This window comes from Erythrolamprus reginae, chromosome 1 (genome assembly GCF_031021105.1).
Source record: "Erythrolamprus reginae isolate rEryReg1 chromosome 1, rEryReg1.hap1, whole genome shotgun sequence".
NCBI lineage: Eukaryota > Metazoa > Chordata > Lepidosauria > Squamata > Dipsadidae > Erythrolamprus > Erythrolamprus reginae.
Window position 1 is genome coordinate 422,782,615 of NC_091950.1, and position 24,413 is coordinate 422,807,027.

A 24,413-nucleotide genomic window follows, 5' to 3' on the forward strand; every position below is an offset into this window, starting at 1 on the left:
AACCTTCGAAAACAAATAAAAACAATAAAACAATTAAAAACAATAAAATGATACATGTAAATATTTTTACATTTTGTAAATAATAAAATTACAATAAACACCAAGTTTATAATTATTTAAAATGAGTATGCATTTTTTTGAGACATCCCATGTATGTAAATAAAATTTATTTAAAAAAATAAAAAAATAAAAAATTGGACAGCCGTTTGTCTGACGTGTGGTCACCCTCGTGGCTCTGAGTGCTTGCGGATCCCAGCGCAATGATGCTACTGCACCTGGGCAGGTAGCGAAATCGCACGCGCATGCACAGGTGCACCCAGATGACTTTATGGGCTGTGCTTAGGTCGTGTTTAAGGCGACGTAGTTCTACGCTTTCTAAACCTAGGATTGTGAGTCTGGTTGTGTAAAATATTCTGTTGCAAGTGGAGGAGTGGAGGGCTCTTCTAGTAAAGTATCTCATAGAAACATAGAAGATTGGTGGCAGAAAAAGACCTCCTGGTCCATCTAGTCTGCCCTGATTACTGGTTCCTGTATTTTATCGTAGGATGGATCTATGTTTATCCCAGGCATGTTTCAATTCAGTTCCTGTGGATTGACCAACCACGTCTGCTGGAAGTTTGTTCCAAGCATCTACTACTCTTTCAGTCAAATAACATTTTCTCACATTGCTTCTGATCTTTCACCCAACTGACCTCAGATTGTGTCCCCTTGTTCTTGTGTTCACTTTCCTATTAAAAACACTTCCCTCCTGAACCTTATTTAACCCTTTCACATATTTAAATGCTTCAATCATGTCCCCCCTTTTCCTTCTGTCCTCCAGACTATACAGACGGAGTTCGTGAAGTCTTTCCTGATCAGTTTGATGCTCAAGACCTTCCATTATTTTTGTAGCCCGTCTTTGGACCCGTTCAATTTGATCCATATCTTTTTGTAGGTGAGGTCTCCAGAACTGGACACAGTATTATTCCAAATGGGGTCTCACCAACGCTCTATATAGCGGGATCACAATCTCCCTCTTCCTGCTTGTTATACCTCTAGCTATGCAGCCAGGCATCCTACTTGCTTTCCCTACCGCCTGACCGCACTGTTCACCCATTTTGAGACTGTCGGAAATCACGACCCCTAAATCCTTCTCTTCTGAAGTTTTTGCTAACACAGAACTGCCAATGCTTTGGTGGATAGGGTTGGGATGGATGACCTCAGAGGTCCCCTTCCAACTCGGTTTGTTGCTGGCCATCTTCTGGCTCTACACAGCGGGATGACAATCTCTCTCTTCCTGCTTGTGATACCTCTAGCTATGCAGCCAAGCATTCTACTTGCTTTCATCTCTGGATGTTTTCTAGAGTGTTTGTGTCCGAAATGCGGAGTGGTTTCCAGACAGATGAGCTGTCTATTATTCTGTTATTCAGGAACTTGACAGCAAGATACAACCAACTATTCCTGCAAGTTTGGAGTCATCCAAAAAAATTCTCCTAGAAAACGTGACGTGACCTCCCCCCATTCTGATGAAGGGGGGGGGGAGCCAATTGTAGATCGCAGGAGCCCCTCCTGGGACCACATTATGGAGGGGGAAAAAACCTTCAAATTGACCCCTTTTTAGGAATGTCCTGCAGAAGCTTTTAAAAACCACTTTTCTTTCCTTCCAAAGACCGAGTGTTTGCAAGGCTCCATGCGGAAAACATATTCAATATTAAATCATTACTCTTGTGGTATATTGCATTCTCTTTATTTTCTTGCCGAAGTTATTGATGGGCTGATTATGAGGCCATCAAGTTGTTTTCGATTCCGAGGCACCACGTGATTCAAGGAGAGAGGGGGAAGGAAGGAAGGAAGGAAGGGGGGAGAGAGAGAGAAAGAAAGGAAGGAAGGGTAGAGAAAAAGAAAGAAAGAAGGAAGGAAGGGGGGAGAGAGAAAGAAAGAAGGAAAGAAAGGAAGGAAGGAAGGAAGGAGAGTGAGGAAGGAAGGGATGGAGGAGAGAGGAAGAAAGACAAAAAAAGACAGAGAATGAGAGGGAGGAAATAAAGGAGAGAAGAAAGATAGAAGAAAGAAAGAGAAAGAGAGAGAAAGGAACAAAAGAATGCAGAAGGGAGAGAGATTGAAGGAGAAAAAAGAAGAGGAAGGAAGGAAGGAAGGAAGGGGAGAATATGGAGGGGAGAGGGAGGGGGAGAGCATGAGGAAGGAAGGGGAGAGGGGGGAGAGAGAGAGAAAGAAAGAAAGAAAGAAAAAAGAAAAAAGGAAAGAAAAGAAAGAAAATGGAAGGAGGGAGGGAGAGAAAGAAAGAGAGAGAAAGGGATGGAGGGAGGGAGGAAGAAACTCTTTTGATTGTTACGTCCAGATGTCCAGAGCTTCTCCAACCTCACTCTGCCTACATTTTTTCACTGAATTTCTAAGCAACTACAAGATCTGCTGACTCTCAGAATTCCCCAGCCCCCGAATCTGCCTCCCAAAATTCCGGGAATTGGGCTCCAGCCGCCTTAAAGTAGCCAAGGTTGAAACCCCCCAAACGCGGCCGATATGGGTCATGGCACAATCCAGGATGGGTCTCTGCAAGAGCCTTTAATCCCAGCTTTGGCCTCTGTAATCGGGAGATGACCATTTCATCCCCACTTAAAAGTCCAACGGTGCCCATCCAATTAATTCCTTTCCGGTCCTCAACGTGCGTCATTCCATCATATCATAGGTGCTGTCGCAGAGGTTTCAATTGGCAGGATTGAAACAGCCATTCGGGAAACACAGCCGGCGGAACTCCCTGCCACAAGATTCGAGAGCTGAACAAACCCTCTTTTTTTTCCTTTTTGTGCTAAAAAAAAAGATCCCGGCAAAAGCCAAAGGGAGCCTATGGGAGACACGGTTGACCCAGGTACCAGGTGCGAGATGACAGGGGAAACATCAATCACACACATTATTATTATTATTATTATTATTATTATTATTATTATTATTATTATATGTCCTTTCAAAGTTGGGAAAACACAGCAACTTTCTGCCAAATTGTATTATTTATTTTACTTATTTGATTTATATCAATTTTAAAAAATTTCATAATTTACAATAATTTATAAATACTTTATTTATTTATATTTATTTTATTTGCATTGATTTATATGCCACCAAATCACATAGGACTTGTATTGTAACACACAAAAATCCTACACAATGGTAAACAACTGGATTTGGTCCTCTAGAAGTTTTTTTTTTTAAAAAAAGTTTTATTAGTTTTCAAATATTTTTTAAAACAAACAAGCAAACAACAAGAACAAAAATAAATAAATAAAAAAGGACAAACAAAAACAACAACAAAAATTGTAATATCAACAAACATTCAGTATTTCTGCATTGCTACATTGGATATTTCATTAATTCCTGTAGTAATATACATATTAATTAGTTATAGTAATATTCATGTTAATTCATACAACCACAAAGTCCCTATTCAAACTATTAATATTTACATGTTTATATTCTTTGTTTTACTAGCTTTTGTGTATCTTTTGAATGCATCTTGTTTCTTATTTAGAAATAAGAAGTTGTTTTTATTGTGGTTTTAAGGCCGTCGTGCCACAGTGGTTGAAAACCTAAATCTGTTTTTCCCACCGACAGCTTGTCGGATGGTCCCAAAACATGATCATGTGCTCCCGAGAGACCACAACTGACATACGGTAAGTACATGTCAGTTTCCAAGCCTCCGAACGGTGATCACATGACCCTGAGGATGCTAATAAGGACATCTATCACCCGTCATTCCCTCCCAAACGTCTGATACCAGATCGGGTTTTTTCCCAGCCCTTAATCCTCTGGGATTACACTGGAAAAGGATATTTATTCTAGCAGCATCTCTTATGTTTTTTTGCTGAAGGGTTTGGAAGCCGTGAAAGAAGCAATTTATGAATTTCAATTTGTCTCAAACTTAATTATTTAAATTCATTTAAAATAATTAGTGGAAGGTCTTAAGCATAAAATGGTGGAAGGTCTTAAGCATAAAACGTATCAGGAAAGACTTAATGAACTCCATTTGTATAGTCTGGAGGACAGAAGGAAAAGGGGGACATGATTGAAACATTTAAATATGTTAAGGGTTAAATAAGGTCCAGGAGGGAAGTGTTTTTAATAGGAAAGTGAACCCAAGAACAAGGGGACACAATCTGAAGTTAGTTGGTGGAAAGATCAAAAGCAACATGAGAAAATATTATTTTACTGAAAGAGTAGTAGATCCTTGGAACAAACTTCCAGCAGACGTGGTAGACAAATCCACAGTAACTGAATTTAAACATGCCTGGAATAAACATATATCCATCCTAAGATAAAATACAGAAAATAGTATAAGGGCAGACTAGATGGACCAGGAGGTCTTTTTCTGCCGTCAGACTTCTATGTTTCTATGTTTCTAAAATGTAATTGTTTAAAATTGAGTTACAACTTCATCATTTTTTTAAAAAATGTGGTAAGTAATTACTTTTTTTTTAAATGATGAAGTTGTAACTCAATTTTAAACAATTACATTTTAAATGAATTTAAATAATTAAATTTGAGACAAATTGAAATTCATAAATTGCTTTATGAATTGCTTTAAATGTTGCTTTAAATATATTTAAAGTTTAACAGTCTAAATTGATCATAAGCCTTAATCGTTCAAATGCATTTTAATCTTAATTGTTCAAATGCATCCAGAATGTTATTATTTAAACTAATTCAAAGTACAATCATTTAAATCTATTTAAAATGCAATTGTTTACATTTATATTGCTCAAAAAATAAAGGGAGCACTCCAACAACACATCCTAGATCTGAATGAATGAAATATCCCCATTGAATCCTTTGTTCCTCACAAAGTTGAATGTGCACAACAGCAGGTGAAATTGATGGTCAATCAGTGTTGCTTCCTAAGTGGACAGTTTGATTTCACCGAAATTTGATTTACTTGGAGTTATATTGTGTTGTTTAAGTGTTCCCTTTATTTTTTTTGAGCAGTGTATTTAAAACATCCTTGCTTACTGTTCTTTACAATTTAATCCTTTCAATGAACTCCCAATGTAATTATTTAAATGAATCCCAAATGTAATTATTTGCATTTGCTTTAAAAAGTAGTTGTTTCACAATTTATTTAAAATGTAACTGTTTCTATTTATTTAAAATTTAGAAACATAGAAACAGAAGACTGACCGCAGAAAAAGACCTCCTGGTCCATCTAGTCTGCCCTTATACTATTTTCTGTATTTTATCTTAGGATGGATACATGTTTATCCCAGGCATGTTTAAATTCAGTTACTGTGGATTTACCAACCACGTCTGCTGGGAGTTTGTTCCAAGGATCTACTACTCTTTCAGTAAAATCATATTTTCTCACGTGGCTTCTGATCTTTCCCCCAAATAACTTCAGATTGTGTCCCCTTGTTCTTGTGTTCACTTTCCTATTATAAACACTTCCCTCCTGGACTTTATTTAACATATTTAAATGTTTCGATCGTGTCCCCCCTTTTCCTTCTGTCCTCCAGACTATACAGATTGAGTTCATTCAGTCTTTCCTGATACGTTTTATGCTTAAGACCTTCCACCATTCTTGTAGCCCGTCTTTGGACCCCTTCAATTTTGTCAATATCTTTTTGTAGGTGAGGTCTCCAGAACTGAACACAGTATTCCAAATGGGGTCACACCAGCGCTCTATATAGTGGGATCACAATCTCCCTCTTCCTGCTTGTTATACCTCTAGCTATGCAGCCAAGCATCCTACTTGCTTTCCCTACCGCCTGACTGCACTGTTCACCCATTTTGAGAGTGTCAGAAATCACGACCCCTAAATCCTTTTCTTTTGAAGATTTAACTTTAGATTTAACAATTTAACTGTTTCCATTGACCTAAAACTCAATGGTTTCCATTTACTTAAAAATGTTGTTTGTGTTTTTCTCAACTTAATTACTGGTATTTATTTAAAGGTCTACATTTAAATCCAGTTAAAACTTTGTTATGGGTTTGTTTGTTTTTTAAAGAAGTAACATTTTGTGCCTCCAAACGAAGAAAAACCACCTCAATTGCACACCCACAACCGTGTTCTCCTTTTGCAGAAATGTGTAAATTGTAGAAACTGTCCTGGCGGTTAAGTGGTCACTTAAGTTCACTTTCCTGTCTTTTTCTAGCTCTTGAGTTTTTCAGACTGCAACACTCATTCATATTCAGCCGGCTGTGGCTCATGGGACTGCTAGTCCCAGAGGTACCAAAAGCATAGAAACATAGAAACATAGAAGACTGACGGCAGAAAAAGACCTCCTGGTCCATCTAGTCTGCCCTTATACTATTTCCTGTATTTTATCTTACAATGGATATACAGTATGTTTATCCCAGGCATGTTTAAATTCAGTTACTGTGGATTTACCATCCATGTCTGCTGGAAGTTTGTTCCAAGGATCTACTACTCTTTCAGTCAAATAATATTTTCTCACGTTGCTTTTGATCTCTCCCCCAACTAACTTCAGATTGTGTCCCCTTGTTCTTGTGTTCACTTTCCTATTAAAAACACTTCCAGAAGAGCCCTTCACTCCTCCACTTAAAACAGAAGACCCTACGAGACTAGACTTTCAATCCTGGGCCTAGAAAGTTTAGAACTAAGACGCCTTAAACAAGATCTAAGTATTGCCCACAAGGTCATATGCTGCAACGTCCTGCCTGTCGGCGACTACTTCAGCTTCAACCACAACAACACAAGAGCAGACAACAGATTTAAACTTAATATTAACCACTCCAAACTTGACTGTAAAAAATATGACTTCAGTAACCGAGTTGTCGAAGCGTGGAACTCATTACCGGACTCCATAGTGTCACCCCCAAACCCCCAACACTTTACCCTTGGATTATCTACGGTTGACCTATCCAGATTCCTAAGAGGTCAGTAAGGGGTGAGTACAAGTGCACTAGAGTGCCTTCTGTCCCATGTCCTATTGTTCTCCTATATCTCCTATACCTTTCTTCTATTCCTATATCTCTTCTTCATTTCTTTCATTGATATGTTCTATTACTATACCTTCTTTTCTATTCTTTCTTAGATATATTTTACTATGAGTATCTCCTCTATAACCTTCATCATCTATTTTACTATGTGTATATAGATATATACCCACTAAAACCCTCATTGTGTATTGGACAAAATAAATCAACAAATAAAATAAAATAAATTTGCAAAGGTTGCAACGAGTGGTTCCCCGAAACCGACCCCACGCACGGCTCCGAAAACGTTTCCGGAAAAAAACCAATCCGTGCCCCCAAGCAGATGAAACCTCACTTAATTGTTCAAATGCATTTCAATCTTAATTGTGTCAAATGCATCCAGAATTGTTATTATTTAAATGTTATTACTGCAAGCCAGGGGGCAACAGCCCTTTAGTCGAAGATGGTGAAAAAACTCAGCTGCTGTATTTGGGACGATAATGCAAATTTGCTTTTTTATCTTCTTTTTTTTTTGCACAATTTTTTTTTTTTAAATGGGAAGGAGGAAGTCATTCCCATTTTATATTTTTTTGGCAGATCCTCTGCAACCCACAAATTGCATCCCCCAGGATCCCTAGGAAATAGATGGGGGGGGGATCTTTCTTCCCACCAAAGTTAAACAGCAAGAAGCTGGATCTCCATGAACAGGTGGGCAGAGATGGAGGGAAAACCTTCATTAAAATATTTGTTATTATTTTCAAAAGAAAACAAACAAAGACATACAACATTGAACATTTAAGGAGCTACCATTGCTCCGCTTATCATAGAAGTCTAACTAATACAGAATATAAAAAACTCTAACTATTATCAGATCTAAGCAGAAAAACCACACTTGAAGATAACATTATCGTTAAGTTTAGTTATAAATTTTTAAAATTAAAATTATTAATTCAGTTTCTTTATGTGTTTTTTTATCTATCTATCTATCTATCTATCCATCCATCATCTATCATATCTCTCATCTGTCTGTCTATCTATCTATCTATCTATCTATCTATCTATCTACCTATCCATCTCTATCTCATCTATCTATCTATCTATCTATCTATCTATCTATCTACCTATCCATCTCTATCTCATCTATCTATCTATCTATCTATCTATCTATCCATCCATCATCTATCATATCTCTCATCTGTCTGTCTGTCTGTCTGTCTATCTACCTATCCATCTCTATCTCATCTATCTATCTATCTATCTATCTATCTATCTATCTATCTATCTATCTACCTATCCATCTCTATCTCATCTATCTATCTATCTATCAATCCATCATCTATCATATCTCTCATCTGTCTGTCTGTCTGTCTTCTATCTATCTACCTATCCATCTCTATCTCATCTATCTATCTATCTTTCTATCTATCTATCTAATCTATCTATCATCTATCTAATCTATCTATCATCTATCTATCATCTACCTACCAACCTATCTATTATCTATCTCACCTATCTATCTATCTATCTATCTATCTATCTATCTATCTATCTATCATCTATCTCATCTATCTATCTACCTACCTACCTACCTACCTATCTACCTACCTACCTATCATCTATCTCTCTATCTCTCTATCTCTCTACCTACCTACCTACCTACCTATCTATCATCTATCTTCAAAACTTACTTAACAACTTATTCTTGCTTAGCAAACGAACTTTTGGGCTCAGTTGTGGTCCTAAGTCAAAGGCTACATCGGCCAAAACCAACAACTCTGGAGTTGCACAACCCCCATCCCATTGACTAGTATTGACTTTGGAAATTCCAGTGGCAGTGAATTCCACAGCTCCTAAGAATCCTGCTTGAGGGGTTCCCCTCCTTGTCACCCGCCCCTCCCACCTTCAATTCGCTGAGAAACGAGCAATGCTTCTCTGGGTGGCCTCCTTTCCCCCAGCCTCAAGTTTTCTCACCTGGCAAAACTAAATCGAAGAGTGGTGCCCTTTCCTGCAACCTGCACTTAAGAAGCACAAAAGCTGCACCTCCTTTTTGTTCAAATCCGGGGGTTGTGTGTGGATAATAATAGACGTTGACTAATTGATGGCTGAGACGCTTGGCAGTTTCTGTTTACGCCAATTGCCGAGCCTCGCAGGAGCAGTCTAACTTAGTTTACAATCTTTGCAGCTACATTGAAACATAGAAACATAGAAGACTGACGGCAGAAAAAGACCTCCTGGTCCATCTAGTCTGCCCTTATACTATTTTCTGTATTTTATCTTAGGATGGATCTATGTTTATCCCAGGCATGTTTAAATTCAGTTCCTGTGGATTTACCAACCACGTCTGCTGGACGTTTGTTCCAAGCATCTACTACTCTTTCAGTGAAATAATATTTTCTCATGTTGCCTTTGATCTTTCCCCCAACTAACTTCAGATCGTGTCCCCTTGTTCTTGTGTTCACTTTCCTATTAAAAACACTTCCCTCCTGGATCTTATTTAACCCTTTAACACATTTAAATGTTTCGATCATGTCCCCCCTTTTCCTTCTGTCCTCCAGACTATACGGATGGAGTTCATGAAGTCTTTCCTGATACGTTTTATGCTTAAGACCTTCCACCATTCTTGTAGCCTGTCTTTGGACCCCTTCAATTTTCTCAATATCTTTTTGTAGGTGGGGTCTCCAGAACTGAACACAGTACTCCAAATGTGGTCTCACCAGCGCTCTATACAGTGGGATCACAATCTCCCTCTTCCTGCCTGTTATACCTCTAGCTATGAAGCCAAGCATTCTTTTTATTTATTTATTTATTTATTTATTATTTATTTATTTATTTAGTCCAATACACAATACATAGAAGAGAATAGACATGAGGCAATATATATAAAGAAAAATATAAAATAGAGAAGATATATGAAAGGAAGAAAATATATATGATATATGAGATAAAGGAAAGACAATTGGACAAGGGACGAAAGGCACACTGGTGCACTTATGTACGCCGCTTACTGACCTCTTAGGAACCTGGAGAGGTCATTGTGGATAGTCTAAGGGAGAAATGTTGGGGGTTAGGGGTTGACACTATTGAGTCTGGTAATGAGTTCCATGCTTCGACAACTCGGTTGTTAAAGTCATATTTTTTACAGTCAGGTTTGTAGCGGTTAATATTAAGTTTGAATCTGATGCTTTACTTACCACCTGACCGCACTGTTCACCCATTTTGAGACCACCCCTAAATCCTTCTCTTCTGAAGTTTTTGCTAACCCAGAACTGCCAATACAATACTCAGATTGAGGATTCCTTTTGCCCAAGTGCATTATTTTACATTTGGAAACATTAAACTGCAGTTTCCATTGCTTTGACCACTTATCTAGCAAAGGTAACTCCAACCATTCCTTCCTTCCTTCCTTCCTTCCTTCCTTCCTTCCTTCTTTCCTTCCTTCCTTCCTTTTCCTTCCTTCCTCCCTCCCTCCCCTCCTTCCTCATTCATAGAAACATAGAGGACTGGTGGCAGAAAAAGACCTCATGATCCATCTAGTCTGCCCTTATGCTATTTCCTGTATTTTATCTTACAATGGATCTATGTTGATCCCAGACAAAGTTTTTTGTGGTGAAGAAGCGAGACAGGAGTTTTGACTCATTTTACAATCTTTCCCGCCACAGTCGCTAAGCGAATCATTGCAATTGTTAAAATTAATGGACATGTTAAGCGAATGTTGTTTCGCCCATTGGCTTTGCTCGTCAAAGATGGTCGTAAAAGGGGATCACGTCATACGTACGAGTCATAAGTGTGAAAAATGATCCCTTTTTTTCAGTGCCACTTTAACTTCCAACGGTCACTAAACGAAGCATTGTAAGGGCAGGTCTACCTATAATCTCATTTTTGGTAATCATTTGACGTACCTTATTTATTTATTTATTTATTTATTTATTTATTTATTTATTATTTAGATTTGTATGCCGCCCCTCTCCGCGGACTAGCACCCCACAAGTTTAATGTTAGAAACATAGAAACATAGAAGATTGATGGCAGAAAAAGACCTCATGGTCTATTTCCTATATTTTATCTTACAATGGATCTATGTTTATCCCAGACATGTTTAAATTCCGTTACTGTGGATTTACCTACCACGTCTGCTGGAAGTTTGTTCCAAGGATCTACTACTCTTTCAGTAAAATAATACTTTCTCATGTTGCCTTTGATCTTTCCCCCAACTAACTTCAGATTGTGTCCCCTTGTTCTTGTGTTCACTTTCCTATTAAAAACACTTCCCTCCTGGACCTTATTTAACCCTTTAACATATTTAAATGTCTCGATCATGTCCCCCCTTTCCCTTCTGTCCTCCAGACTCTACAGATTGAGTTCATGAAGTCTTTCCTGATACGTTTTATGCTTAAGACCTTCCACCATTCTTGTAGCCTGTCTTTGGACCCGTTCAATTTTGTCAATATCTTTTTGTAGGTGAGGTGTCCAGAACTGAACACAGTACTGTATTCCAAATGTGGTCTCACCAGCATTCTATATAAGGGGATCACAATCTCCCTCTTATATAGAGTGCTGGTGAGACCCCATTTGGAATACTGTGTCCAGTTCTGGAGACCTCACCTACAAAAAGATATTGACAAAATTGAACGGGTCCAAAGACGGGCTACAAGAATGGAGGAAGGTCTTAAGTATAAAACATATCAGGAAAGACTGAATGAACTCAATTTGTATAGATCTTCCCAAAGAGCCCCCGCTGGGCTTCTACTTGGTCAAAACGTGAACCTGGCTACGCCGGAAGGTCACAAAAGGGGATCACGACACCCCCTGGGACACGAACTGTCCTAAGTATGTGTCAGTGGCCAAATATCTGAATTTTTGAGCCTGTGGGGATTCTTGCGTCCATCATTAAGTGCGAAAAACGGTTGCAACTCGCTCTTTTCAGTGCCGTTGTATCTTCGAATAGTCTGTACCTGGATGATCCTCAGTCAAAGGACTGTTTGTAGTTTAGAATTCAAGTCAGGGGATTATGGGCCTCTGGAATGGAGAAGGTTAGGGGCCACCACAAAGAGGCCCTGCCCCGGCCCAACATTGTCATGGCTGCCGTCTTGACTCTCTTTTATACAGCCCTGGATGTGATGCTCCGTCCTATCCTAGGCACCAAAGGGGTGGAAAGGGAACCCCTTGAGGTCATCCAGATCAACCCCGTCCACCAAAGCATCCAAAAGGACTTCTCTGCTTTAACCCAATGTTGGAGGAGGACGGATGCCTGATGGTTCACACACTCACACTCACACACACCTCCCTGCTAACAGAACAAAGCGGGTTGGAAGGGGACCTCCAAGGTCATCCATCCCAACCCTGTCCACCAAAGCATCCAAAAAGGACTTTCCTGCCTTAACACAATACTGGAAGATGGCCAGCAACAAACCGAGTTGGAAGGGGACCTCTGAGGTCATCTATCCCATCCCCATCCACCACAGCATCCGAGTATTGCATTGGCAGTTCTGTGTTAGCAAAAACTTCAGAAGATAAGGATTTAGGGGTCGTGATTTCCAACAGTCTCCAAATGGGTACAGTCAGGCAGTAGGGAAAGCAAGTCGAATGCTTGGCTGCATAGCTAGAGTTATAACAAGCAGGAAGAAGGAGATTGTGATCCCGCTGTATAGAGCGCTGGTGAGACCCCATTTGGAATACTGTGTCCAGTTCTGAAGACCTCACCTACAAAAAGAGTCTTCGGAGAGGTGCGGCATACAAATCTAATAAATTATTATTATTATTATTATTATTATTATTATTATTATTATTAATTATTATTGATCAAATTGAACGGGTCCAAAGACGGGCTACAAAAATGGTGGAAGGTCTTAAGCATAAAACGTATCAGGAAAGACTTCATGAACTCAATCTGTGTAGTCTGGAGGACAGAAGGGAAAGGGGGGACATGATCGAAACATTTAAATATGTTAAAGGGTTAAATAACGTTCAGGGGGGAAGTGTTTTTAATAGGAAAGTGAACCCAAGAACAAGGAGGCACAATCTGAGGTTAGTTGGGGGGAAGATCAGAAGCAACTAGAGAAAATATTATTTTACCGAAAGAGTAGTAGATGCTTGGAACAAACTTCCAGCAGACATGGTTTTTAAATCCACAGTCACTGAATTGAAACATGCCTGGGATAAACGTAGATCCACCCTAAGATAAAATACAGGAAATAGGAATAGGGCAGACTAAATGGATCAGGAGGTCTCTTTCTGCCGTCAATCTTCTATGTTTCTTCTTCTTCTAAAATGACTTTTCTACTGTAACACAACGCTGGAGGATGGCCAGCGCACACACACACACACACACACACACACACACACACAGAGCCTCCCCTCCAAAAGGAATCCCAGCCATGGAAAGGGAACCTCTTGAGGCCATCCATCCCAACCCTATCCACCAAACCATCTGAAAAGGTCCTTTCTGCCTTAACTCAATGCCGGAAGATGGACAGCAAGAAACCATGCTGGCAATGAGACCTCCGCGGTCATCCATCCCAACTCTGTCCCTGTCTTTGGGGGGGCAACACACACACACCTTTTAACCCAATAATTATTATTTTATTATTATTTATTAAATTTGTATGCCGCCCCTCTCCATAGACTCGGGGCAGCTCACAGTAGTAATAGAAAACAATGTACAATACCAATCTAATATTTAAAAAAAATTTAAAAACCCATAATTTAAAAAACATGGACACAACATACCATACATAAACTATATAGGCCTAGGGGGAAAGAATATCTCAGTTCCCCTATGCCTGACGGCAGAGGTGGGTTTTAAGAAGTTTGCGAAAGGCAAGGAGGATGGCGGCAATCCTAATCTCCGGGGAGAGCTGGTCCCAGAGGGCCAGGGCCGCCACAGAGAAGGCTCTTCCCCTGGGTCCCGCCAGATGACATTGTTTAGTCGACGGGACACGGAGAAGGCCAACTCTGTGGGACCTGACTGGTCGCTGGGATTCGTGCGGCAGAAGGCCGAATGCTGGAGAATGGCTAGCAGTGTGATCGCTCACCCACTCACACCTCCCTGTCTTGGGTAGCAACAGCTAAAAGAACAAACCGGATTGGAGGGGGACCCCCTGAGGTCATCCATCCCAACCCCATCCACTAAAGTCTGCGGAGAGGGGTGGCATACAAATCTGATTAATAAATAAAATAAATAAATAAATAAAGGATTTTCTGCTTTAACCCAATGCTGGAGGATGGCCAGCAGCCTGATCTCTCTCTCACACACACACGCACAGCCTTCCTTCCAAATGGAATCCTAGCCATGGAAAGGGGACCCCTTGAGGTCATCCATCCCAACCCTATCCACCAAAGCATCGGAAAAGGACTTTTCTTCTTTTATATGAATGCGGGAAGATGGCCAGTATCCTCATCGCTGACACATTCACTCTCTCTCACACACACACACGCACCCTGTCTTTGGGGAAGCGACAGCTAACAGACCAAACAAGGTTGGAAGGGGACCCCTGAGGTCATCCAGATCAACCATATCCACCAAAGTATCCAAAAAGGACTTTTCTGCCCAATGCTTTAGGATGGCCAGCAATACACTGGGTTGCAAGGGGGCCTCTGAAGTCATCCAGCTCAACCCCATCCACCAAAGCATCCGAACACACACAGAGACACACATAGAAACACACAAGCTAACACAACAAACCCGGTTGGAAGGGGCCCTCTGAGGTCATCCAGCCCAACCCCGTCCACTGAAGCATCCAAACGGTCTTTTCTGCCTTAACCCAATGCTGGAGGATGCACAGCAACAAACCGGATTGCAAGGGACCTGCGAGGTCATCCAGCCCAACCCCTCCCGGCTCAAAGCAGGGAAGCCTCCCCAGTCATGCACGCGTGGCTCAAGCCAGCCCGACCGGCCACACCCACCCACCCGCCCCCGCCGGTCCCCGGGCTGACCTAAGCGGGATCTTGATGGCCAGGTAGCGGTCGACGGCCACGGCCAGCAGGCTGAAGATGGAGCCCTGGGTCAGCACCAGCACGAAGCAGGCCAGGAAGAGGCAGCAGTGGAAGTGGGTGCTGAGTCCGGCGCTGATGGTCACGGCGAAGGGGATGGCCATCAGACCCACCGCCACATCGGCCACGGCCAGCGAGACCAGGAAATAGTTGGTGGCCGTCTTCAGGCGGCTGTTCAGCGCCACCGCCCAGCACACCAGCACGTTGCCCGCGATGGCCAGCGCCGCCATCACCAGCTCCACCGCGATGTAGAAGCCCAGCATCGCGCCGCGCCAGCCGCATCCCCGCGAGGGGCACCGCGAGGCCACCTGCACGCGCCCCGACGGCCCCGGGGGACGCTCCGTCCGGCCGCCTGCGCTGCAAGCCCCGCGCGGGGAGGGTTCGGAGCCCGCGGTCGCCCGGACTGCGCCTTTCCTTCGCCCCCGCAGCGCCCCGACGGGACGGACGGACGGACAGATGGACAACAAATCCCCCGCACGATCCCCGGCGAGGCGCTCGCTCGCCTTTGGCTCCGGCAGCCGCTGCCGTGCGTCTATAAGGCACATGGAGCCCGGAGAGGGGGCGTGGCCGAGGGCAGCGCGGCCCCTGATTGGCCCAGGAGGCCTTTACCGTAAATCCCCGAGTTCCAGCGGCGCTGCAATTCGAGTTGCGCGGGAGGGAAGCGGGCGCGGCCGGGAAAGTTCAGCCGGGCCCTCCGGGTGGGGGGGGGAGGCGGGGTCTGGGTCGGCCGGCCTACCTCGCCGGGTTGTTGGAGCCAAAGTCTCTGTATTTGCTCTGATTGAAGCGCCTGAGCGGGACCAAGGCAGCGAGGGGAGCGGCTTCTTCCAAGACGGGGCGTCCGGGCCGGACAGGATTATTATTAATGATAATTAAATTGCTTGTAGAAGGAATTGCGCTTTGTCCATGCTCAGAAGAAAATGCGGTTTTGGTTATGCTCTTAAGGAGCTGAACTTTGTCCATGCTTAGAAGGGATGATGCTTTTGCCTTTGCTTAGAAGAAATTGCGCTTTGCCCATGCTCAGAAGGAATTACACTCTGCCCATGCTCAGAAGGAGCTGAACGTTGCCCATGCTCAGAAACATTTGCACTTTTCCCATGCTCAGATGGAATGGCGCTTTGGCCATGCTCAGAAGGAACTGTACCACGCCCACTCTCAGAAAGATTTGCGCTTTGCCTGTGCTCATAAGGAGCTAAACTTTGCCCATGTTCATACAGAGCTGCACTTTGCCCATGCTCAGAAGGAGCCCATGCTCAGAAGGAGCAGCGCTTCGCCTATGCTCCGTCCTCCCCAAGGCTGAGTCGGGGCGTTGCCAGCTGCACTACGAAACCGCCCAGCCCATCTTCCCCTGCCGGCGGGGATCAGCGATTCCCTGCTTCTTCCAAGACAGGTGATCAAACCGAGTGGCCGGAGGGGACGTGAGAAGGACAGGCAAGCCGGCCCTCCTGGCTTTAATCCGGATTTGCGGGCTAAGCCTCCCCTGCCAGCTCCACTCCCAGAACTCGCAACTCCGGCCAGCTTGGTGAAACCCTGGAGGTTGGCGCAGTTTAGCCAAGAAATTGCTCTGGGGCTACTCAGGATGATTAAACTGGCAGACAACAGCTGCTTCTGCCTGGCTCAAGGAAGACACCAAGCCTGGACTTTTATTTCCTTTGATTTTTCTTTGCAGTCAGCTTAAATTGCTGATTAGCGGAGTCTCTCTCTTTCTTTCTCTCTCTCTGTCTTTCTCTCTCTCTCTCTCTTTTTCTGTCTCTCTCTCTCTCTCTCTCTTTCTGTCTCTCTCTCTCTTTCTGTCTCTCTTCTCTTTCTCTTTCTCTTTCTGTCTCTCTCTCTCTTCTTTCTGTCTCTCTCTCTCTGTCTCTCTTCTCTCTCTCTCTCTCTGTCTCTCTTCTCTCTCTCTCTTTCTGTCTCTCTCTCTTTCTGTCTCTCTCTCTTTCTGTCTCTCTTTCTCTCTCTCTTTCTCTCTCTTTCTCTCTCTTTCTCTCTCTGTCTTCTTTCTCTCTCTCTCTTTCTGTCTCTTTCTCTCTCTCTCTTTCTCTTTCTCTTTCTGTCTCTCTCTCTTCTTTCTCTCTCTCTTTCTGTCTCTCTCTTCTCTCTCTGTCTCTGTCTCTCTTTCTTTCTCTCTCTTTCTCTGTCTCTCTGTCTCTGTCTCTCTTTCTCTGTCTCTATCTCTCTCCCTCTCTCTCCCTCTTTCTCTCTCTCTCTGTCTCTCTGTCTCTCTCTTTCTCTCTCTCTCTCTCTTTCTTTCTCTCTCCCTCTCTCTTTGTCTCTCTTCTCTCTCTTTCTCTTTCTCTCTCTCCCTCTCTCTTTTTCTCTCTCTTTCCCTCTCTCTCTTTCTGTCTTTCTTCTCTCTCTTCTTTCTCTCTCTCTCTTTCTCTCTCTCTGTCTGTCTTTCTGTCTCTCTTCTCTCTTTCTCTCTCTCTCTTTCTCTCTCTCTCTCTTTCTCTCTCTTTCCGTGCTCAGCTGCAAAATTGAAGCCAATAAGAGTCATAAAATAAATAAATAAATACAATAAATTTAAGAAGAGAGTCATAAAAACGGGGCTAAGCCAAGTTGCCTTTGAACTGCATCAAAATGTGCCCCAACTTAGTCTGTCCTTCCATTCCATTCCAGGCCTCCACCCAGTTCCACAGAGATGTGGGGTGACGGTGTTGGTTTTAGCTCCTTTGAAGTTGCCGGTTCTCATTGTTATCGTTTCCTCATTTTGATTGCAACAGGATTGCCATATTTATTGTGCCTGATACGCAGCCGCGATGCTTTGGGGTTCCGAAACAGAACAAGAAACCCTGATGGAAAACATTTGTAAAATTCAAAGCAACATATATACATAAACACACACACATATGTGGTCTGTGTGTGTATGTGTGAATTCTAAATACGAATTTTAGATAGAGAAAGAGAGAAAGAGAAAGAGGGAGAGAGAGATGATAGATAGATAGATAGATAGATAGATAGATAGATAGATAGATAGACATTTATTTAGTTATTTAGTTATTTATTTATTTAGTTATTTATTTATTAGATTTGTATGCCGCCCCTCCACGCAGACTCGGGGCGGCTAACAACAATAATAAAACAGCATATGGCAAATCTAATATTTAAAATAGTTAAAAAACCCTTATTAAAAACAAAACATACACATGATAGATAGACAAGATAGATGGATGGATGGATAGATAGATAGATAGACAAGATAGATAGATAGACAGACAGACAGACAGACAGACAGACAGACAGACAGACAGACAGACAACAACCATGCGTACCCCAGGCCTGATGGAAAAGTCAGGTCTTTAAGGCAATCAATCAATCAATCAATCAATTAATAAAAATTACACACACACACACACACACACACACACACACATATTAGTTTGACTTATATACCGCCCAACTCTCTAAGATATACTGTATACAGTATACGCCAACTCATATACACTGCTCAAAAAAAATAAAGGGAACACTTAAACAACACAATATAACTCCAATTAAATCAAACTTCTGTACCATCAAACTGTCCACTTAGGAAGCAACACTGATTGACAGTCAATTTCATTTTGTTGTCAGCACATTCAACTTTGTACAGAACAAAGGATTCAATGAGAATATTTCATTCCTTCAGATCTAGGATGTGTTCTTTGAGTGTTTCCTTTATTTTTTTGAGCAGTCCATCTAATATATATGAAATATAGAAAATATAGAATGTCAATAGCAATGCCAATAGCATTTACACTTATATACCGCTTCCTAGGGCTTTTCCAGCCCTCTCTAAGCGGTTTACAGAATGAGCCTCTTTTGCCCCCAATAATCCAGGTTCTCATTTGACCCCCTCGGAAGGATGGGAGGCTCAGTCAACCTTGAGCTGGTGGTGAGATTTGAACTGCTGAACTACAGCTAGTGGTTAGCTGAAATAGCCTGCAGTGCTGCACTCTAACCACTGCATCACCCTGGCTCAAGATATGAGTCAATGACTACTTCAGCTTCAACCGCAACAACACAAGAGCACGCAACAGATTCAAACTTAATACGAACCGCTCCAAACTTGACTGTAAAAAATATGATTTCAACAATCGAGTTATCGAAGCGTGGAACTCATTACCGGACTCAATTGTGTCAACCCCTAACCCCCAACATTTCTCCCTTAGACTCTCCACGATTGACCTCTCCAGGTTCCTAAGAGGCCAGTAAGGGGCGTACATAAGTGCACTGGTGTGCCTTTCGTCCCCTGTCCAATTGTCTCTCCTTTCTCTCACTTGTCATATATATTCTCTTTCTTTCATATATCCTCTCCTCTAAGTTCACTTTTACCCTTATATATATTACTACATGTCTATTTTTCTTCCTATGTATTTGTGTATTGGACAAATGAATAAATAAATAAAATAAATATGCATATAGTGGCTGACCACAAGAAAATGCCTGACCCCAAGGATGCCAGCTTGTTTTCATGCCTAGGGCGGGACTAGAACTCAGCGTCTTCTGGTTATTGGCCTAAAATCACCTGGAAGGCTTTCTTGCTTAATGAGGGACTAGAACCTTGCAAATCTGCAAGACCGCCTTCTGCTGCACGAATCCCAGCGACCGATTAGGTCCCACAGAGTGGGCCTTCTCCGGGTCCCGTCAACTAAACAATGTCGGTTGGCAGGCCCCAGGGGAAGAGCCTTCTCTTTGGCGGCCCCGGCCCTCTGGAACCAACTCCCCCCGGAGATTAGAACTGCCCCTACTCTCCTTGCCTTCCGTAAGCTCCTTAAAACCCACCTTTCTCGTCAGGCATGGGGGAACTGAGACATCTCCCCCGGGCATATACAATTTATGAATGGTATGTTTGTATGTATGTATGTTTGTTTAGCAAATGGTTTTTTTTTTAATATTTTAAACTTCAATTTAGATTTGTGATGAATTGTTTTGTTTTGCTGTGAGCCGCCCCGAGTCTGCGGAGAGGGGCGGCATACAAATCTAAATAATAAAATAATAAAATAATAATAATAAAAAATAATAAATGGTCGTAACTGTGAGTCAGTTGCCAGGCAGTCATCTGAATGAAGGATAAGTGGCTGTCAAAACTTCAGAACCAGGTTGTAAATATCTTAAGGGGGGGGGGAGTCTGTCGTAACTATAAACAGTCGCTAAGCAGCTAATCCTCAGTCAAGGACTCTTGGTGCATTATCAGAATCAGAACATCAAATACAAGCTGAACAAGGAAGACCTTGCAGGAGACCCTCAGTCCGTTAAAGACCTTGGGATACTCATATCAAAGAACCTCAGTGCCAAAGCCCCCTGCAACAACATCACCCAAAAGGCTTCCAGAGTTGTTAACCTAATCCTACGTAGCTTCTGCTCTGGTAATCTCACACTGCTAACCAGAGTTTACAAAACTTTCGCCAGGCCAATCCTTGAATACAGCTCATCTGTTTGGAACCCACACCACATTTCCAACATAAACACTAGAAAACGTCCAGAGATACTTTACGAGAAGAGCCCTCCACTCCTCCACTGGCAACAGATTCCCCTATGCAAGTAGACTTTGATATGAGTATTCCAGACTTGAGGGGCTGCCACAGAGAGGAGAGGGTCAAGCTATTTCCCAAAGCACCCGAGGAAGGCCAGACAAGGAATAATCTACATGGGGCTACCTTTGAAAAGTGTTCGGAAACTCCAGATCGTGCAGAATGCAGCTGCAAGAGCAATCATGGGCTTCCCTAAATATGCCCATGTTACACCGACACTCTGCAGTCTGCACTGGTTGCCGATCAGTTTCCGGTCACAATTCAAAGTGTTGGCTATGACCTACAAAGCCCTACTGCTGCACGAATCCCAGCGACCGGTTAGGTCCCATAGAGTGGGTCTTCTCCGGGTCCCATCAACTAAACAATGCCGTTTGGCGGGACCCAGGGGAAGAGCCTTCTCTGTGGCGGCCCCGGCCCTCTGGAACCAACTCCCCCCAGAGATTAGAATAGCCCCCACCCTCCTTGCCTTTCGTAAGCTCCTTAAAACCCACCTCTGCCGCCAGACACAGGGGAACTGAGATATTCTTTCCCCCTAGGCTTCTACAATTTATGCATGGTATGTTTGTATGTATGTTTGGTTTTACAACCAGGGTTTTTAGCTGTTTTTAGTATTGGATTGTCACATGCTGTTTTTACCACTGTTGTTAGCCGCCCCGAGTTCACGGAGAGGGGCAGCATACAAATCCAATAAATAAATAAAATAAAATAAATAAACGCTAGAAAACTTCCAGAGATACTTTACTAAGAGCCCTCCACTCCTCCACTGGCCCTACGGAAGTAGACTTTGATATGAGTATTCCAGACTTGAGGGGCTGCCACAGAGAGGAGGGGGTCAAGCTATTTCCCAAAGCACCCGAGGAAGGCCAGACAAGGAATAATGGATGGAAACTGACCAAGGAGAGATTCAACCTGGAAGTAAGGAAAAAATTTCTGATAAGGAGAGAAAAATCAATCGATGGAACAGAAGTTGCCTTCGGAATTTGTGGCAGCTTCATCACGGGAGGCTTTCAAGAAGAGTTTATTTATTTATTTATTTATTATTATTATTATTATTATTATTATTATTATTATTGTTGTTATTTATTGGATTTGTATGCCGCCCCTCTCCGTAGACTCGGGGCAGCTAACAACAGTAGTACAAAACAGCATGTAAATCCAATACTAAAACAGTTAAAAAACCCTTATTGTAAAACCAAACATACATACATACAAACGTACCATGCATAAATTGTAAAGGCCTAGGGGGAAAGAATAACTCAGTTCCCCCATGCCTGAGGGCAGAGGTGGGTTTTAAGGAGCTTACAAAAGGTGAGGAGGGTGGGGGGCAATTCTAATCTCCGGGGGGAGTTGGTTCCAGAGGGCCGGGGCCACCACAGAGAAGGCTCTTCCCCTGGGTCCTGCCAAGCGGCATTGTTTGGTTGACGGGACCCGGAGAAGGCCCACTCTGTGGGACCTAACCGGTCGCTGGGATTCGTGTGGCAGAGGGCGGTCCCAGAGATAATCTGGTCCAATGCCATGAAGGGCTTTATAGGTCATAACCAACACTTTGAATTGCGACCGGAAACTGATCGGCAACCAATGCAGACTGCGGAGTGTTGGTGTAACATGGGCATATTTGGGAAAGCCCACGATTGCTCTCGCAGCTACATTCTGCACGATCTGAAGTTTCCGAACATTTTTCAAAGGTAGCCCCATGTAGAGAGCGTTACAGTAGTCGAGCCTCGAGGTGATGAGGGCATGAGTGACTGTTTATTTTTATTTAATTTATTTATTTTGTCCAATACACAATACACAATAGTGGGTATATATCTATATACACATAGTAAAATACATGATAAAGGTTATAGAGGAGATACTCATAGTAAAATATATCTATGAAATAATAGAAAAGAAGATATAGGAATAGAACATATCAAGGAAAGAATAGAAGAAGAGATATAGGAATAGAAGAAAGGTAGAGGAGATATAGGAGAGCAATAGGACAGGGGACAGAAGACACTCTAGTGCACTTGTACTCGCCCCTTACTGACCTCTTAGGAATCTGGATAGGTCAACCGTAGATAATCTAAGGGTAAAGTGTTGGGGGTTTGGGGATGACACTATGGAGTCCGGTAATGAGTTCCACGCTTCGATAACTCGGTTACTGAAGTCATATTTTTTACAGTCAAGTTTGGAGCGGTTAATATTAAGTTTAAATCTGTTGTGTGCTCTTGTGTTGTGGTTGAAGCTGAAGAAGTCACCGACAGGCAGGACGTTGCAGCATGTGATCTTGTGGGCAATACTTAGATCTTGTTTAAGGCGTCTTAGTTCTAAACTTTCTAGGCCCAGGATTGAAAGTCTAGTCTAGTCTCATAGTTTGGACTGCCCTCGGTCAGAAATGGTGTAGGGTCCCTTGCTTGAGTAAGGAGTTGGACTAGATGACCTACAGGGTCTTTTCCAACTCTTGTTAAAAATCTGTAATTGAGGACGGAGATTAGCCTAATAAGATGATGGTGTCATTAGCCTTTGGCCTTCGGGGACAGGCAGCTTCGAAGTTGACCGGAAAGGAGTTTCCCGATTCTAATGGGCTTTTTGGAGTGGATTTTCCCGTCACTCATCCTTTGCAAAGGAAAGAATTATGAAGCGTTTTTATTTTTTTTAAAAAGCATGAAGTTATTGCAAAATCATGCAAGTAAACAAATGATTCAACGACTGGCTATTTAAGTTCAAATAATACTCAGGGGTGTAAATCCTCGGCTTAGCACCACAATGGAGGCTAATATTGAGGCCGTTAAGTGAGACGGAAGCAAAATTTGCCAGGTTTTATGACCGTTCTTGGCACAGTTGTTAAATGAATCACTGATGTTATTAAATTAGGAACATGGTCGTTAAGCGAATCTGGCTTCCCCATTGACGTTGTTTGATACCAGGTCACACAAGGGGATCCCGACACTCCAGGACACTGTGACTGTCATAAATATAAGTCAGATGGAGCATCCACAGCTTCTGGTGGCAAGCTGTTCCACTGGTTAATGGTTCAGTCACAATTTTCCTCTTTATTTATTAATTATTTTATTTATTTATTCATTTGTCCAATACACAATACATATGGAAGAGAATAGACATGAAGCAATATATATAAAGATAATATGTAAAAATAGAGAAGATATATGAAAGGAAGAAAATATATATGATATATGAGATAAAGGAGAGACAATTGGACAGGGGATGAAAGGCACACTAGTGCACTTATGTACGCCCCTTACTGACCTCTTAGGAACCTGGAGAGGTCAATCGTAGATAGTCTAAGGGAGAAATGTTGGGGGTTAGGGGTTGACACTATTGAGTCTGGTAATGAGTTCCACGCTTCAACAACTCGATTGTTACAGTCATATTTTTTACAGTCAAGTTTGGAGCGGTTAATATTAAGTTTGAATCTGTTGCATGCTCTTGTGTTGTTGCGGTTGAAGCTGAAGTAGTCATTGACCGGTAGGACGTTGCAGCATAGTCCCTAGTTCCCTCCTGGTCTTTCCACAACTTTCTTGGTGCTTAGATGCCCCTGGGGTTCTCTGGAAATGGGAAGAGCATTTGGGTGGGTGGGGGATCAATTTTTAAAACCTCAGTGCCTTTCCTGTCTGAAGACTCGAGTTCGGGTTTTACCACCTCCCGAGCAGAATGGCTACTGGCCAGAGAGCATGGTATTTGCACTTAAACAACTCTGGAGGGCTTTGAAGGGGTAATCCCTCCGTGTCACTGAAGAGTTGGAAAAGAAAGCCAGACAACAAATCGGAATTGAGGTGAATTTGGGGCAGAAAGGGAGGAATTAACAAATCTACCGGAAAATCAATCAAAGTCAAGATTTGGCTGAATAGAAGGAAGGCTACATCACAACACAGTTGTTGCAGGTTAAAAAAATATTGAGAGAAAAGAGATTATAGGAGATGGCTGGAAGTCCTCCCCCCTTAAAGCATTGATGGCTGGGGGATTCTGGGAGTGGAAGTCCTCCCCTCTTAAAGGGGCCATGAT

General features: G+C 42.5%; 1 protein-coding gene across 1 annotated transcript in view; it reads right to left on the minus strand.

Moving 5' to 3' along the window:
- The window catches only part of ADORA2B (adenosine A2b receptor), a 69,423-nt gene extending 53,559 nt beyond the window's left edge, over positions 1-15,864 (minus strand). Inside the window, 3 exon segments of the mRNA XM_070731521.1 lie at positions 14,848-15,162; positions 15,164-15,436; positions 15,641-15,864. Of these exon segments, the coding sequence (XP_070587622.1) occupies positions 14,848-15,162; positions 15,164-15,436; positions 15,641-15,864 (812 nt within the window).
- Positions 15,865-24,413: the final 8,549 nt, after the last annotated feature.